Source organism: Phyllostomus discolor, chromosome 9 (assembly GCF_004126475.2).
Source record: "Phyllostomus discolor isolate MPI-MPIP mPhyDis1 chromosome 9, mPhyDis1.pri.v3, whole genome shotgun sequence".
Taxonomy (NCBI): domain Eukaryota; kingdom Metazoa; phylum Chordata; class Mammalia; order Chiroptera; family Phyllostomidae; genus Phyllostomus; species Phyllostomus discolor.
The window spans coordinates 14695701-14713729 of NC_040911.2; the positions used below are offsets into that span (position 1 = coordinate 14695701).

At 36.8% G+C, this 18029-nt stretch overlaps 1 protein-coding gene across 1 annotated transcript in view; it reads right to left on the minus strand.

The window, feature by feature from the left end:
* Positions 1-18029, minus strand: part of DCC (DCC netrin 1 receptor) — a 1018954-nt gene that overhangs the window by 35306 nt on the left and 965619 nt on the right. The window contains exons 24-26 of the mRNA XM_036010199.1: positions 16665-16891; positions 14203-14319; positions 6518-6673 (exon numbers count right to left, since the gene is read on the minus strand). Of these exons, the coding sequence (XP_035866092.1) occupies positions 6518-6673; positions 14203-14319; positions 16665-16891 (500 nt within the window). The remainder of the gene's footprint in view (positions 1-6517; positions 6674-14202; positions 14320-16664; positions 16892-18029) is intronic.

Consider the following 18029-nt stretch of genomic DNA (forward strand, 5'->3'; position numbering starts at 1 on the left):
AGGGTGAGAGGTCTCTTGGGTCACTGAGAAACCTTCAGGCTCACCCCCGTGCAAAGATAGAGATGAGGAGATAAAGGGTTGGCTGAGGACAGGATGTAGCAACATAGCAACCAGAGCCAGAAAACAGGCAAAGACTTGAGAAAAAAAAAACACAACAGTTCTTCAAACAAGAAATATGCAGCCAAGATAGCAAAGTCGATAGAACTCTGGGGGCAAGAGGAATTTGAACAGAGGTGCCTTAGCTTTAAACTAGGAAGTCCTATCAAAGATGGAGGAGAGGGACCACATTTCAAGAGATGCAAGGAAAACGCTGAGGTCCACTCTTGGTGATGTCGGTTTTCAGATAGGGGCAGAAGGGATGGGTCTTCGGGTAGGTATTATAAGGAGCTACATTCTACATGCTTGTTAGAATGTAAAGGGGGAGATGGACGTGTGTGCTTGTGTTCAGTCAAGCTTGTGTAGCTTGATGGTTTAAAATAGTTTCAGAGACAAAGATAATCATGCAGGTTGTAGTCTAGACTCATATTCAGTCTAAAGGAGAACATTACTAATGGTCACTTGTCCAAATAAAAATGAAATATCCCTCCACTCTAGATCAGAGAGAAGCAGCATCAGGGGCCCATATCTGGGTCCCTCTTCATTACCATTGGGCTGGTTTTTGTTTAAAGGGTTCATACCATCATATTAAAAATACTCCTCTAGGGAAAACATTTTGCAATTTTCCTTAGAAATCTGCTGCAAGTAATTCCCTCTATCAAAGATGGATTGCAATTAATTCACAGCATACTTTTAAGATTGCTTTTGCCATTAAAGAAATAATATTTCACGACTGTTTCTTTTCTTTATTCCTTCCATCATATTTTTCTAATTTGTCCTACATTTCTGAAATGAAAGAGATCTATGTTAAAATATCATTGTGATCATAGCTTTAATAAAATTTACATGGATACTTTTAGTTTTCTGAAATTAATGTCTTTAAAACCTTAACCTTAAGCTTCACATGAATTCTGATGATGTTGCTGAATATTGGGGGCTGCTCCCATTCTTTTCTTTAATGGCATTGTTCACCAGCATCTCTGCAAATAAAACTTCTCTGGATGTGCTGCCTAGTCCTCCATCCCCCAGTTTTCACCTGCTCACCATGATTCCCACTGGAAACACCACGGAGTGGCTCTTGACTTTGAGGGAAGTAATGGCGGCCTGACAGTGATGAACCAGCTCCTTAATGAAATCAATACTAGCACCATACTAGTATTGAAAAGGAGAGTGCCTAATCTAATTTGCTGGGTGAGGAATGGAAGGGCCCATCCTTGCAACTACCGTATTTTGCTGTGTATAATGTGCACCCACGTTTTTCTGTGCATTATTCATGAGATTATTATACCCATGGTATATAATCATTATATCCACATATAATGTGCATCCTTATTTTTCCCTCAAAAATTTGGGCAAAAAACTGCACATTATACATGGCAAAATATTGTAAATGTATCAGGAATTCCTAAGGGACTGTTTTTGTTTTGTTCACTATCACAATTTTGCTTAATACCTAATACAATGGATGTGGCATAGGTTTCTATAGATAATTCACAATTTTAATATTTTACATGGAGCAAAAGATATGCTGTTCAGACCTGGCTGACACTTAGGGCAGTGAAAACTCTTAAACAGACAGAGTATCAACTGCTCTACTGGAGAGAAGCTGTCATTTCAGATGACCCTTCTGACCAGTTCAGGTACCAGTTTCAGGACACCTATGTGGAAGAGACTGGCTCATGATGTGACATGTAGCTGTGTTAAGAGCTCTGAAAGCAACAGAAGCCTCCTTTTGCCCACGGAGTGCAGCCTCCCTGCAATTTGGGGAGCAAAACAAGAATCAAACACGTCCGGGCAAGGCACTCATTTTCAAACGATGAAATAGTAGAAATTCATTGTACAAATAGTGTGCAACTGTGCAGTGAAGTCAAATCTCAGGGCACTTCATAAAAATTTATGTCAATACACAAATAACTGCAATGGAATAACTGGCAAAAATATTACCAAAGTGGAAATGAGGATTTTTCTTCTCTCTAAAATAGTAATGTTTGAAAGAAATAAAGCATGCCAATGACACAAAGACCCTTTGAGACCCCAACACTTCCAGGAACAGGCTTCACTCATCCATCTCAGAAGAACAGCATCATACATTATTTCTGAGTATCCCCAGTTCCTCATAGCGTAGATTTTGGAAAAGATTCTAGAGAAAAGTCTATAAACTCCACTGTACTCCTGACTTTATCTAAGTCAAGTCCCATTGTTAGTTAATTTCCAATTTGGGATAGAGCTGGGGCAGGAAACTAACATGGAGAAATCTAACCAGCCTTCTTACTAAGACAACACTCAACCTGAAACGAATAATCAAAATCATCTAACTTTTAGTACAACCTATGCATTTCAATGATGAGGAAGTGGGGGTACCAATTTTATAGTGACTTGACCTCAAGACTATCTGTTGGTTGAAATTTTCAAAAGAGAGCAGTACTCCTTATTTCCCGAGGACAATGCATTTTCTTATTGAGGCTAAGAGGAGAACTGCAGTGCATTGGTAGGCAAGAAAATATTTGTCCATCAAAACTGTATAAATCTTTATTGATATATCACTAAATGTGTGTAATCCAAATATACTATAGCTTTCTTTTTTATCACAGGAGAAAATTCAGCTTTATTTGTGACTTCAGAAAGCAGTATATCTTTGGGTGCAGGATTTGAGTGATTTAACTCTTGTAAAACTTGAAGGTCTTTCAGATAACTTTGGGGGAAGAAGAGTCTCCCCACTTGAACAGTCAAATGTTTCTTTTCCTATGTGTGCCTTTCACTGTTTCTCAAGGTGACTAATAAAACATCTCTAGCCAGAGTCATGAAATGTTTTCTGCTTGAGAGAGAACAGGGATGCTTCGAGTTCTCCAAGGCATTTAGAGACCGATACTAAATGGCTGGAAGTTAACTGTTTCTGACAGTGATTTAGAGAATATTTTGTTTCCTAGAAAAGAGGGCACTTATTTTTTCTTTGAAGCAATCACTTGGAAACACATATCAGTTTCTATTCTGTTTGCATTGCACAGAGCTTTGCTCAAAAATTCCTTGTTGACTAGATGTATATTTTTGAAAATCTATGAAATCTTCTAGGAGTAGGATGTCTGTGCCTTTTGATTTTAGATGAGGTTCAAAATTTCCTGAGATAAGCACTCTGTTAAGAAGCTTTTGTATAATTTTTAAATTATATTTTATATTTATATAATATTATGTAATAGTTATAGCACTACCTTTATTTAATCCCTACTTTTATATTAACAAAATAAAATCTACAAAGATACTGAAGTGTATTTATTTATTTATTTATTTATCTCTTTCTTTCTTAATCAAACATATTTTGTTAGAGCAGTTTTAGGTTCACGGCAAAGCTGACTGGCAGGTACTGAGGGTGTCTCTGCTCCTACACAAGCATAGCTTCCCACAGTGCCGAAGTCCTGCACCCGAGTGGTCCACGACATTCTAGCCACAGAGAGAAACAAATTTTACACTAGTTCATTTTCTTTTGTTTTCTATTTCATTAAACTTTAACTTTTGGAATCATTCTCCCCCCCACTCCCCGATTCGATGAGACAGTTTTGCATGCTGTACCAAATCAAGAGAAAAGGAAAAGAGTAATTGGGACACTGAATTTTCAGAAGAAGAACATGCCTTTAAAAGCAGAAGTTACAGAAACACACTATGAATAAAATAAAACAGTTGATTTCTAATTTTAAAAAGGAGTGAACTTAGGCTTCTATCAGTCTTGCTTGAAGTAAACAGATAAAGGTCATTCTACATATTCTTCCTACATATCCATCTTAAAGTTAGAGAACATAGATGAAACTGGGAGAAAATAGTAGACAATGATGCAATGAGAAAACTAAACAAAAACTATAAACCTCTTTTCTGCTGGGGAGAGTTTATTTCTGAAGTTGAAGAAGAGACTTGGGATTCTGAATTCTTTTACTAAAATTATCTTCCTAATTGTCCTTGGATTTGGAAATTTTTGGTGCTGAGACCTCCCACATTTTTTTTTTTCATTTAATTCCCTTCAACAGGGTTTGGGGGACTGTTTTTCCTCAAGTTTTTGCACACAACTCTATTCTGCAGACATGATGTGCAGCCATGAATGGGGAAATAAATCTAATTCTTTCTTGGCAGATTTTTGATGCCTTTTAACTTTAACCTTGCTACATCTAGACAATTTATGATTTCTTAGAGTTGTCCCTGTTGGGGTGGAAAAATATAGCTTACCTCACAAATATATTTTATTGCTGCTACCATCTTACCTCTTACAAAACATCCTATCTCACATGAGCTGCTGAGTCACCTGTTCTTAACTAAGAGAAAAGAGCCATAAAATCGATTTTAAAATGCTGTGCTTGAAGGGGAAAGAAGTCCAATGACACAGCAAAAATCACCAGAGTATATACAATGGTTTGGGAGACTCTCCATTTTCACATTCCTTCAAACAAATGAAGTACGACTATCAGAATAAAAATCAAGAGACAAAAATCAGCTGCATTTGCATTCATCCATACAAACACTCAGAAAAAAATTAAGAAGATAATCTCATTCACAGTATCAAAAAAATAAAGTACAAACAAATATAATTAAAAAGGGAAAGACCTATACACTGAAAACTAAAAGGCATTGACAGAAGAAATTGAAGAAGACACAAACAAATGGAAAGATATTCCATACCCATCAATTAAAAATTAATATTGTTAAAATGACCATATTACTCAAAGTGATCTACAGATTCAATGGGACCCCTATTCAATGATATTTTTCACAGAAATAAAAAAAATTCCCCAAATTTGTATGGAACCACTAAAGACCCCAAACACATTAAACCAGTCTAAATAAAGAAGAACAAAACTGAAGATACCACACTTTCTGATTTCTGTCTATATCACCAAGTTATGCTGACCAAAACTTGGTACTGTTGTAAACTACAGATTAGTGGTACAGAATAGGGACCTCAGGAACAAACCCATGCATATATGGTCAATTAATTTGTGACAAAGGAGCCAAGAATATACAGGATGGGGCAAAAGTAAGTTTAGAGTTGTTTGTATGGAAAAAAGATAATTAGTAAATAATAATACAAGAAATATACTCTGTGTTTCATATACTCACAATTGTAAACCTACTTTTGCCCTACTCTGTACTATAGGAAAAGGATAGTCTCTTTAACAAATGGTGCTGAGAGAACTAAATTGTCACATAAAAAATAAAATCAGAACCCTATTTTACACCACACACAAAAAACAACTCAGTGGATGAAGGGCTGAAATCTGAGACTTGAAATTGTAAATCCCCTAAAGGAATATACAGGGGTAAGCTCTGTGACTTAACAATAATTTCTTTGGGGGAGGGGGTCTGACACCAAATGCAGAGGCACCAAAAAAAAAAAAAATTAAGCAGGTGGAACTACAACAGATTTAAAAGCTTTCATACAGCAAAGAAAACCATGAACACAATGGAAAGGCAACCTAAAGGATGAAAAAAAAATTGGAAACTGTATATCTAATTAGGGCTGAATATTCAAAATACATAAAATACATAAAGCTCAAAAGCAAAAATAGGCCATTGATCAGATTTAAAAATTGGGTAGAGAAACTGAATGCAAACCTTTTTCCAAAGAAGACTTACAAATGGGCAAGAGGTATGACAAGCTGTTTAACATCACTAATCATCAGGGAAATTCAAACCAAAGTCACAATGAGATTTCACCTTGCATGCTGTAGAATGGCTCTCATCAAAATGACAAGAGATGACAAGGGCAGGCAAAGATGTGCTGTTGGTGGGAGTGTAACTTGGTGTAGACACTATGGAAAACTGTATGGAGGTTCCTAAAAGATTAAAAGTAGAACTACCAGCTGACCCAGCAATCCCACTTCTAGGAATACATACTCTTCCTAGAAAACAGAAAATATATGGTATCCAAAGAAAACAAAATTTCTATCTCGTGAAGATATCAGTGTAGCATTATTCACAATCGCCAAGCTGTAAAATCAACCCAAGTGTCCACCAATGAATGAATGAATGAAGATGTGGTACTGTATGTACAATGGAATATTGTTCAGCCATGAGAAAGAAGGACACTCTGCCCTTTGGACAACATGGATGGACCACGAGGGCATTGTGCTAAATGAAATTTCAAACACCCACCAAATCATGATTTTACTGAACCATGGAACCTTGGTTTCCACAACTCTTCATATTCTCAGTTAAGTGTACTATGGAAAGAGATCTTAGGGGATCAGCCCAAGAGCACGAACTAGGATCTCAGAGGTTAACTTTGCTGGAAAAGAAAAGTCTCATACCCAGGTCATGGGTAAATTAATCTTTCTAAAGGAGAAGAACATCCAAATGCTACAATTTGACAAGACACCCATGGTATTATTTATTTGTTCCTTAAAAAAAAAGAAAGAAAGAAAAGGAAACACATTACACTGACTTTTTCCTGTTCCGAAACCTCGGTCCACGGACAGCGTTGGGAATGGCACAGGCCGGAGCGTGAACTGTGGGTGAGGGTATCCGCAGGTGGGAGATGGGAGGATTCCTGGGTACTGGGCACTTTCTAGGGTTGGCACGGGGATGGCACTCACGACAGCTGCAACACAAAGATATTCATTTTCTTAATCCTATGTATTCACATAACAAGCTATTGAAAGTGGCTAAATGTTCACATCTTCAAATCCATGCACGCTCTTCTCAGTATCAGGTAGGTTCCTTTATCACCTTTTTTCCACAGAGTCCTTTACTAAGAATTACAGAAAAGATACCCCACTTCCCCAGCATCTCAGAGGCATTATCCTAAGGTTTGCAGCTCCCCATGGTTTCAGACAAAGGAACGGTTAATAAAGCCACCTCAAGGCTTCCTGGTTTTTAGTTTCTGTTTTTGTTTTCTTGTCCTGTCTCTCATGCAAAGGCAATGGCATTAAAAATGTTGGGTTGTTCAAAAATCAAATATATTGTATAGAGTGGGCTGAGGAAATGAAAATTTCCTGTGAATTCTGTGTAAGAAGAATGTTACACAATTTTGAGAGACAGCCTGGAGAGAAAAAAATAAAGGTATATTCTCAACAATTATACTTTGGATTTCTTTTTAAATGGAAAGGAAATAACTTCAGAGAGCCAACACAGTGCACCCTTACTGTCACATTAATTTAAATATAACCGAATGTTTTCTGGGAATACCAAACATTTGTTAGTCACACTGGCTTAAACTCATGGACAAATACCTTACACAATGTTTTCTAGGTTTAGTGACCATTGTTCAATTCCACTGTTCAACACCTACTGAATTGTGTCATATTATGAAATATTTACTCTAATTATAGTCAACCTTCATCTCATATCATCTTGTAAAATGTTTAGTATTACCTGTCTTACTAACAAGCTTTAAAATTTAAGCTTTATTAACAAAAAATAAAGTTTAAGCCGGCTACTGGAATCATCAATATTAGCAGTGTATTCCTATCTATGAAACTAATGGAGTGGTTTCTGTTATATACCTGACTTTCAATTAACTACACTCAAGTGCCCATTACTGCAGTTTTTAACATGCATAGATATGCACAGTCACCAGAGAAAAACCTTTCTTTTTGTTTTATCACATTCCTCTTCCCAAAGTAACTTCATAACCATAGATACAAATTATATTAAATTTTTGTAAACTAGTGAGAAATAACATGTAGATTTAAAAATATTTTCTAATTAAATTGCATATTAATTAACTACATTAAATATACAACACTTTAAATCAAAAGGATTGCTTCTAGTAAACTAGATTTTACCATTGTATTCCAGAATTTATTTATCCTTGTAATTATAACTCCTTGAACTACATATTAACATGTTTATTTGAATTGAAAAATAAAGTAAGGCTTTTTCAGAAACAAATTTTGATTGATTAGTTTGACATTGAGGAATAATTATCTTACATGAATTTAATGATGACTGTATTCGTAGAACTGAATAAAATATATAAATTTTAATAGGATAAAAACATTTTCAAAAATTATATTAGTAAAGGTATAAATGATATTTTAAAGTTTCCAATCCTATCTTAATATACTACAGTATACAAAGTATCTTATAAGAGTATTTTATAGGTGTACCTCCTAGAAAATGAGCCAGTAAGTAACTTGAATAAGTAACAAACACATTTAAAAGTCAGGATATTTCTAGAATTTTTACTTCCAAAAATAATTGAAGAAGGATATTGCCTAGTTGTTAGTTGAAATATTATTAAAAATAACTGTATGAAAGTTCACAGTATAATTTTGGCATATAATTTGGAAGGCTTTGAATCATTGAGTGATTGCTATAAAAATTTCATTGTTGTAATATTCAACCACACATATATGTAAAGTTTCTTAGTCTTTAGATCAATAAACAAAATCATTGGAATAGAATTTATGCAAAAAATAACATTCATCCATGAATATATTAAATAATTGTATTAAAAATTGTATGACTGTACAATCATACAATTGTACAGAAATACTAATTGTAATGTTGACCCAGAAGAAAAAAAAAGCAGTTAAATACTTATTCTCACATAAATTTATAACATAAACATACAATTTGTTAATAAAAATATGTTGCAATCAAAAAGGATAAATTATGAATAAAAGACAATCATAAAAATAGATGACATCTGTATATTATTCTTTGGCAAATGTGAATTGCAGGTATTAGCTTAGGAGACAAATGAGTAATAAATTCTTCTTTACAAACAGGTGCTTCCTCATGGATTTTGTAAATATGATGGTGAATATCAAATCACTAGTATTTGCATGTTTTTATATTTTTATTTGAAACAGTAGTAAAGTATATGGTTCACAGATACAACAGGACATTTTAAATGTTAAATTAAAATATGAATTATGACTCAAAGTTTCTCTCAATTATTTTGGGAAGACTTGAATGAAAATTAGAGAATAAATGGTATATGCACAATGTCTTAATACAGGTATTTTTAAAGAGTAAATTGTGAATATACAAACACATGAATATTTTCCAAAAAAGGAAAAAAAAAGACTTTGACAAGAATGAAGACACAAGCCAGATAGCAGCCAAAATTATTATAAATTCCTTAAAGAAAGAGGTTATAATTTTATAGTCTTCATGACTCTCACAGTACAGTGCTGGAGATACTTCCTATTTTTCAAGTGAGTTAATAAAAACATTTCTAGAAGCAATATTTATAAATCTGTCATTTTAACTCACTGGAAACTTTTTAAGTGGTTTGATGTATTAGTCTCCTGGGGATAGTATACTTACTACCGTAGTAATGATGATAATAATAATAGTAGTAGTAATAGACAAATACATTGTAAATAAGAGCCAAAGAATTATGTAAATTTGTCTATATTCATACAATTCAAAAACGCAGTCTTCGAGGCAGTCAGTTCAATGACCTTACCCTTCTTACTCATCAAACGGAATCATTGCCTGTTCATTAAAGTTGACTGACAGATTGCAAACCCTGTGTTGACAATTTTTACTCATAAATAAATGTGATAATGAGTTTCCCTTAGATATGTGAGGCACTCACTTCACAAACTGCACATTTTCTTAAGGCTATGGTTATTTGAACTTAACTAATATTTTATAATACATTCAGAAAAAGCATTTCAAAAATATCCTCTGGTCAGAGCTGAATACGTGTGAATGGAGAAATAAAAAATCATTTGGCAGGCCATGGAATCTCTAAGTTAGATGATGACTGAGAGAACCCAAAAGACTCAATTCACCATGCAGTTCCAGGTCCTCCGTTCCTGAGGGAAGAGATTTTACTTTGCAAGGGTTTTGCATTTTGACTATTGACTTAGTGATAAAATGTTTGCAAATAATAAAGTCATTTTAAAAAGGAATAACAATCTGTTGTATGTTTCTGCATCTCAAAAATTCTCATTGTTTTATCTCCTGGCATGACATTGTTAGTATTCTAAATCTTTGGTTTGGAAGTACTTGGATCATTATTGATTTCTAAAAGGGCACAAAGGTCTACACTTCTCACGCAGTGATTGCAAAAATAATCATTCTGAAGTTGGACATAACACTGTATTGAAGTTTTTTGGTATTTTCCCCATAAATGTCAGTTTCGAGAGCCAGAAGCACACACAAACTTCCACTACAATTCAAAACATTCGCTGCATTGCTATGTTGATGCAAAACATCTCAGAGCAACATCATCAAACATTTTCAACAAATTTCTGTTCTGTGGCCAAATATGACAAAAACCAATCTGTTCTGACACAGCTTGCTAACAATTGAATTTATATCTTACACTGATATACAAAGATTTTTCAAATAGAAATTCCCTTGCCAAATTACTTAGCTCCCTGAACAGGGTACGTTGGTATTAGAAAACTTTTCCAATATCCTTAAAAATGTTAGCACTAAATGCGGCCTATAGGAATTCTAAAGTGGAGATTACTTTTAAAGTTACAATTTTAGGAAATTGAGCCCTCTGCAGTATATGAATGTTATACTTACATCCAATTTTAATAAGAAATGAAAAGTCAATAGAATGCATATATATATGTTATATAACCTTGGTTATCTCTAAGCTGTGTCGGTAAAGCTCTATCTAAGAAAAGGAAATGACTTTGACATACAATCAAAGTGGATTTTAAAGCAAATTCTTAAGTTTTCTGATAAGTAAAATGGGCATTTTGCAACTGATGTAATTGATAAGGCCTTAGATAACTATGCTGATAAAAATAGATCTTGTGCACAAAGATTCTGAAACACAAAGGTTTGTCAGAAGAAAGCCACAATAGACTGGTACAGGTAAAACCTAGTGACAAGAGGAAAGAGGACGGCAGGAAAAAAAATAGAAGCAGCTTACGTAGTCTCTCTGTAGTAAAATGAATGGAAAAAAAAAAAAGGAAAAATGGCTTCACAGAGTATTATAGCCGGAAGCATAATGATTAGAGTACACAGCTCTGAAGCCAGACCTTCTGCATCTAAATTCTGGCTGTGCCACCAAATCACTGTGTGAATGAAAACTACATCATTCAATGCTCCAAGTCCCTGTTTGCTTATCAGTAAAACAGGAATAATAACGCTACCTATCCCATGAGTTGAACAGCTGGCATTCATCACAAATTCCATATAGGTTTTTGCACTTATTTTAGAAAAATTGAGATATATTTTCAAGTGTGGAGGAGATATGATGTATAGTAAGTAGAAAGAAACCATTGTTATTTTGTTCATCTAAGTTGTATCAATTGTATGCCTACCATGCGCCAGGCTCTGTTCTGGGTATTGAGGATACACAGTGATCAAAACACATAAAATTTCTGCACTCATATAGGCTGCATTAAAATGTGGGAAATGCATAATAAATAAACAAACACAAAAATGCAAGTAGGATGGTCATACACAATAGTGGATGACGTGAGGCAGAATCAAGGAGGTGGAGAATGACCAAAGATGCTATGTTAGGGAAGTCTTCTTTGTGGTAGTGGCAGGTGAACGCAGATGTGAAAGGTAGGAGGAAATAGCTATGTGACTATTTATGAAAAGAGGTTCTAAGCAAAGAGAATAGCAAGTGAAAAGTCCCTGAGTTTGAACGTACATGATTATCTAGAAACAGAGAGGAGGACTATGTGGCTGAGATGGATTGCAGAGAGGAGTATCGGGAGCTGAAGTGAGGGATAAGGCCAGAGTTGGGTCCCATGGTGCCTTGCAAGATGAAGTAAAATCACTGGATTTTGTTTTACATGTGATGGAAGTCAAGAGGAGTAACACAAGGACTATCTTTCAATATTTGTATATTGAAAACCTAATGTAGTGACAACTTACTGTAGGGTCAAGAGCTAAAGGAAAGAAAGTAGGAACAAGCTTTAGCTATAGTCTGTTACCTGTAACAGATGGTGGTGTCTGGGATATACATGGGCAGAGCAGTGAAGATGGGAAGGAGTGGTCAGATTTGGGATGGGTTTGGAAAACAAGAACTAAAGAATGTGGTGAAAGACTGCATTCAGAGTGTGAGAAAATCAGAATGAAGGAGCATGAAACTACAGTTTGTAACAAGAGTAAATTAATCAATAGTGGTGCAATGTATTGAATACAGAAAATAGAAGTTTGGAGTTGGGGAGAGGAATTATGGAAGAATGAGATTCCCATTTTGAATGTAGATGGTTTGCTTATTAGATAGCCATTTGGAGAAGCTGAGTCAGCATTTGATATGGAAGTTGCCATGGATTCTGGGGAGAGATTAAGCTGGGGATGAAATTTGGGGTTCATGAACATTTACATGACATTAAGGCCATCGGTACTAGACAATCATCAAAGAGACTAGTGTAGATAGAAGAGAGAAGCTTGAAGACTGAGCCCTGGTGCACTCTCTGATTCTTAGGGATTGGGACAAAGGGGAGGGGCTAGTAAAGGATACTGGGAAGCAGCAGTCAGCTAGACAGGAAGAAAACCAGGAGAATTTAGTATACTACAAGTCAAGTGAAAAAAAATATTTCAGGAAAAAGAGTGAGAAGCTATGTCAAATTTTGCTGAGCATCTGAGAATTGACCATTTGACTCGATAATGCAGAGATTATTGATAATCTTGGCAACCATGGTTTCAGGGGAAAGGGATTAGAAAACTGGCATTAAAACTAATAAAGAAGATTGAAAGAAGAAAAAGTAAGTAGAGACAGCTTGAAAAGAGTTTTTCCAGAAAGGAGAGGATTGGAGCTTTGGTTGGAAGAGAGAGTAGTATCAAAGGAGGGCACTCTATAAAACAGGAATTGTGGGAGAATATTTATGTGCTTCTTGGAGTTATCAGTTGGAGGGAAAACTGATAAATCAGAAAAGGGCAGAAGAGTATTTAAGGAAGTAAACAGGGTTGTCCACAGAGATAACAGCTGGCTGTAGATAGAAGCACAAACATTGACTAGATTTGAAGGAAAGATAAGAATCCTATTTCTGAATGCTCCTCTTTCCCTGGTGACAGAAGAACCATGATTATTGGCTGAGAGTGAGGAAAGGACAGAGGTACTGAGAGTCCAGAAAATAAGAAAATATATAAGACATTCATCTTATAAAGTGAGACAATGAATGACCACAGCAATGTAGCGGCATTTCCAAATAGATGACAGCTCACCTTGGATTTGTGGCCATAAATACTCAGTAAGCAGGTTGTGTTTTTCTGCAGTGACAGCTATTAGGGTATGGTAAGAGTTGGTAGAGAAACTCATTTAATCAGGTTGTTTTTTTTTTCAGGTGATATGATGGGGAAGGAAGATCAAGGGAGATAGGCGTATTTGTGAGGGACTACATGTAATCCATGTTAATGGATTGAAAGCTGAGTTTGGATGAAAATGATAACATGAGGTGATGAGGAACACTGGGAAGGTGGCAGAGTTAATGGATTGGAGATAATAGTGGGATTGAAGAATAGTTGGCAAGGGGGCAATCAAACAAGTGAGCAGGAAAGCAATAAGGTGCTAGAAAAAGGCATGATAGAAACTGACATTTTATAGGGGGTGCGATTACTGGTTTAGTGCGTGACATGGAATTGATGAATTACAGTGGGAAGGAGCCAATATCATTTCAGGTAACGTAAGGGAACTAACAGCCCAGGGCATCAGATGGATTGTCTGTGTGGGTATTGTAATTACCAAGATTGATCATAGAGGTAATTGGAAGGGAAGTGATCCCCCGATACCAATATCTTCAGCGAATACAGGAGTATGACAGAAAACTTTGACAAGAAGGGGGTAGGTAGTAAGTGTGTAAGTATCTTTCAGTAGTTGCTCAAAAGGTGCTGGATTATTTAAGTCTAAAAATTGGAAGCATTACAAAGTAAAAAAAAGCTATGAAGGTGATTATTAGAATAAGGTCAATAATATTGACAGAAATTTCAGCTCTTTTTGTATCAACTCATATTTTACCATTTCTTAAATATGTAGCTGGCTGTTTGCCAGATATTTTACTGTATATAACACATACAACAGAGTGCAAATTCAGACCTCTTCCTATAAATAATATGGTTTTAAGTCATTCTTCACTATGTTTATTTGCCCAGAAAAGCTCAGGTAAAACTTATTTTTTGGTAATTGATATAGAAAAGACACAAACAGAAATCACTGCATGTCTTCGTGGTGGCACCTGAGTCCTGACTCACCAGGATTGTTGGACTGCGCGTCCATAGGGATCATGAGCTTTGCCCGGGTGGCTCGGCGAGCAGCCAGGGACCGCTCCAGGGTGGACATGGAGCTCCCTGCTTCTTCAGTGTCTTGACCTAAAAGGAAAACAATACTCATGAGAGACAGACACACTTTCGTCAATGCTTCAACATTTTACATCATTTCTAGCCAGGCACTCTAATGCCTTTTTCATTTTATTAATGTATGAAATACTGCGATCTAATTTCTTATTACCAAAACAAGATACCATCACTAATAAAATTTACCTTAACCTCATTACCCAGAAAATGACATTACTTACACTTCATTATGCATAATTTTTTGCACATGTATGTCTACGTGAAAGTGAGAAGGCATATATTAATGTATTTTTCAAAGGTGGCATTATACCATATATATTGTTTTGTAACCTGAAGCAAATAACATGAAATCTTTCTCTGTTAGTAAATGTCAGTAATACAATTTTCAATAGTTCTATAACATTCAATTGTTTGAATTTACCACAACTTACACAACTAGTACTTAAGGTCCAAAGACAAGAAATCTTTTTTAAAAATATTTTTTAAAGATTTTATTTATTTATTTTTAGAGAGGGAAGGGAGGGAGATAGAGAGAGAGAGAGAGAGAAACATCAGTGTGTGGTTGCTGGGGGTCAATGCCTGCAACCCAGGCATGTACCCTGACTGGGAATCAAACCTGCGACACTGGTTCACAGCCCGTGCTCAATCCACTGAGCTACGCCTGCCAGGGCGAGAAATCTTATTATCTATAAATTTATTATGATTTCATAAAGCATCATACTAAAGAACCATTTAAATTAATAAGCAAGAAATATGCATATTTGAAAAGTTAATAAAATATATGTTGAGAGATACAAAACTTAAGTTCTGAAAAGTATGTAGCACTGAAAAGTGTAGGATTTATTGGCATGGAATTTTGTTCTTTTCACCAGGATAGCACAGAGAACAATTAATGTAATGTAAAGCATAACTAGAAGGATTTTGAGTGCTACCTTCCCTCTTGTTATAGGACTGGCAAGTAGGCCCTCACATCAGAGGCAAATAGGCACAACTGTCCTCTCACTCTACAGAAAGCAGCTTTCATTTGCAGTTACACTTGTCCCAGCATGTATTGAGAGATGTCGAAACTAGTCTGGCTGGCCCTCACTGTCATCTGAGAACATGAAGGATAAAGGGAAAAATCAAGACGGAGGAGTCCCAGAAATCATTGGCAAAACCTTCTGAGGGCTGAGAGACAATTTCATCCCCTCCAGAGGGAGGCAGAAGTGCTCTCCCCTCCAGATGTCTAGTAAAAAACATATAAGAATGAATACCTGTCAAGTATTGAGATTCATGAAAACAAACTCAGCTATTCATTTGTTCTCCAAACAGAAGCCCATTCATGCAACAGGCTTGCTGGTCTACCCTGCATCTATTTAAACAGAGGAAGAGGTATCCCAAGAGAGCAAAGCCGAGAGAGGCTCAGTGTGGTCTACAAGCTCGTTCATCACTCGGTCTGGCAAAGATGTAGGTGCTTCCTCTGGGTCAAGTGTGCACGTGGAAATGTGGTGAGGCTTGGGTCCTCTTGGAGAGCAATTCTCGTTAATCAGTTACACATTCAAACAACAAACCTATTTTAATTTGGTTTAAAAACAACAGCTACTCATTCTACAAACACATCATGAGTAGACCAAGAGGTTTTTTGATCAGAGTACTTGGTTGATTATTCAACTTCCCATAAGCATGTCAAAAATATGAGGACCCACAAAATGCAAAATATCTTAACCACCACTTTCTAGATTTCTTAGTTATTCCTGGGCATGGATTGTTCTGCACCATTTTATTAAACAGTAGATTTTTTCATCGGTTCACTTTGTATACCTGCAGAGCCTTCAAATAGGCTCCATCAAACCAGGATAGTGACCATTTAAGTGTGATCGCATGATGGTGAGATTTGATCTCCACAGTAATCAAAGCAAAGTAACAGAATAGTCAATATTTTCCAATTTCAAGTGTCTGTGATGTGATTTTGTTAAGGCAAGAAACTAACAGCAAATTTAAAATCAACTTTCAATTATCCATAGACATAGGGAACTAAAAATTGTACAATGGCTTCAATTTTTATTGCCTTGACAAATGTTTTAAGACTTAACAAAAAGGAATCAATTTATCGACGCTTCATATTTCAATATTTCCCAGGGGTGTGGTACCACCTTTTGCCTCTTAGAAGTCTCAAGAGGCATTGCAATGATAAAAGGCAGGCAACAGAATGATGGGATAGAAAGTAAGCCAGGTGAATCAACCAAATTTATATCAGATTATTTCAACTTGAAGAGTAACTGAGGGAAGGAAACCTCTCAAAAGAGGGAGTGGGGAACAAACACCCTGGCAGGGTGCAGAAGGAAAGGAGATGTTTTTCCTGGCGCAGAGACGAAAGATACCTGAGTGAGAGGTGCTCTTGCTCCCCAGCTGGGTCTCTGACTGGCTGTGGCTGACTGGTGTGAGCTCTTGGCAACTCTGGATGGGGGAGTCCCTTCCCGCCGGGTCGGTGCCTGCCGGCTTCTCGATGTTTTTCATCTCCATTTCCTCGTGATGGATCCAAAGATCAGGGGGCCGCAGGTCCTTCTGGCTGCCCTTCCTTTTGCCAGCACTGTGGGTGGCCCGCTTCCTATGGAACAGAATTAGAAGGCAAATGTGAGTGCTTCTTTTCAATGGCCCCTCCTGTCTTCTCTCTGTCAATTCAAGTTAGAAGCAGGGAAAGGAAACAAAAAGCACTCCCACGGGGAAACCTGTGAAATCCAGGAATTGGCAGGCTCGTCTTGGCCTCCTTCCCTCTTTTCTCAGGAGCCTCACCGCATTGTAGGAGACGTGCTGGAGAATCCCCAGGGCCTGGGCAGCCTGCCAGGAGCACCTCCCTGCAGCAGCCCCCGCTGTGAATTCAAGCACTCGCTGACAATGGGTTAGATGGAGCCATATGCCAATCTTTGGAACTAGGCATAAGGTACCTGACTGTAACATCTGCTTAGGAGATAAATGAAGGAAACGCTTTGAAAGGGCAAACAGAAATAAAAAGGCCAGAAGCTGTGCCAACAGCCAAGATAGGAGCTTTGGGGGACGTATCTACCACAGCTGTATAATTTAATGTGCAACTGGGACGCTTGCTCTCGGAAGACAAAAGACCACAGGAGGACATTCTTAGGGCAAGGAAACGCTTTTCCCCTGGAGTCACTGAGGGTCTGGATTCAAACACAGTGAGACTCATCCTTTTGAAAGGAGAAGAACACACTTTTGAAGTGTGCTTCACATGTCTCTTATTTTACTCAATAAGAATTTTGCAATCATAAATTTATGTTTTTCGTGGTCCCCTCTTCATGGGCCTAGTGAGATGCAGTTGTTCCTCGCTAAGTGAAGTAGCATAACGCTCCTGTGAGCCGTTCCCTGCTGCAGGGGTCAGTAAGCATGGCCTGAAGGCCAGACCTGCCCACTGCCCCTGTCTCCTTTTATAAATAAAGTTTTATTGAAATCCTGCCCAGGTTATTCATCATGGCCCAGGAGTGTTGAATAGTTGTAACAAAGATCACATGGCCCACAAAGCCTAGAATATTTGCTTTTTGGCCTTTTGAAGAAAGAGTTTTCCATCTCTGTTCTATACCTTTATAATTTTTAAAATCTCCACTTGTAGCTTCAACTTCTTTTAAACTAATAATGTTTCCTTATAAAGGCAAACTTCGGAGAGTTAAAATCTAAGCCTTGACAGGAGCCCAGAGTAAAACCTCCTTCTTGCTTTCCTTGCTTGCAGGGGTCTG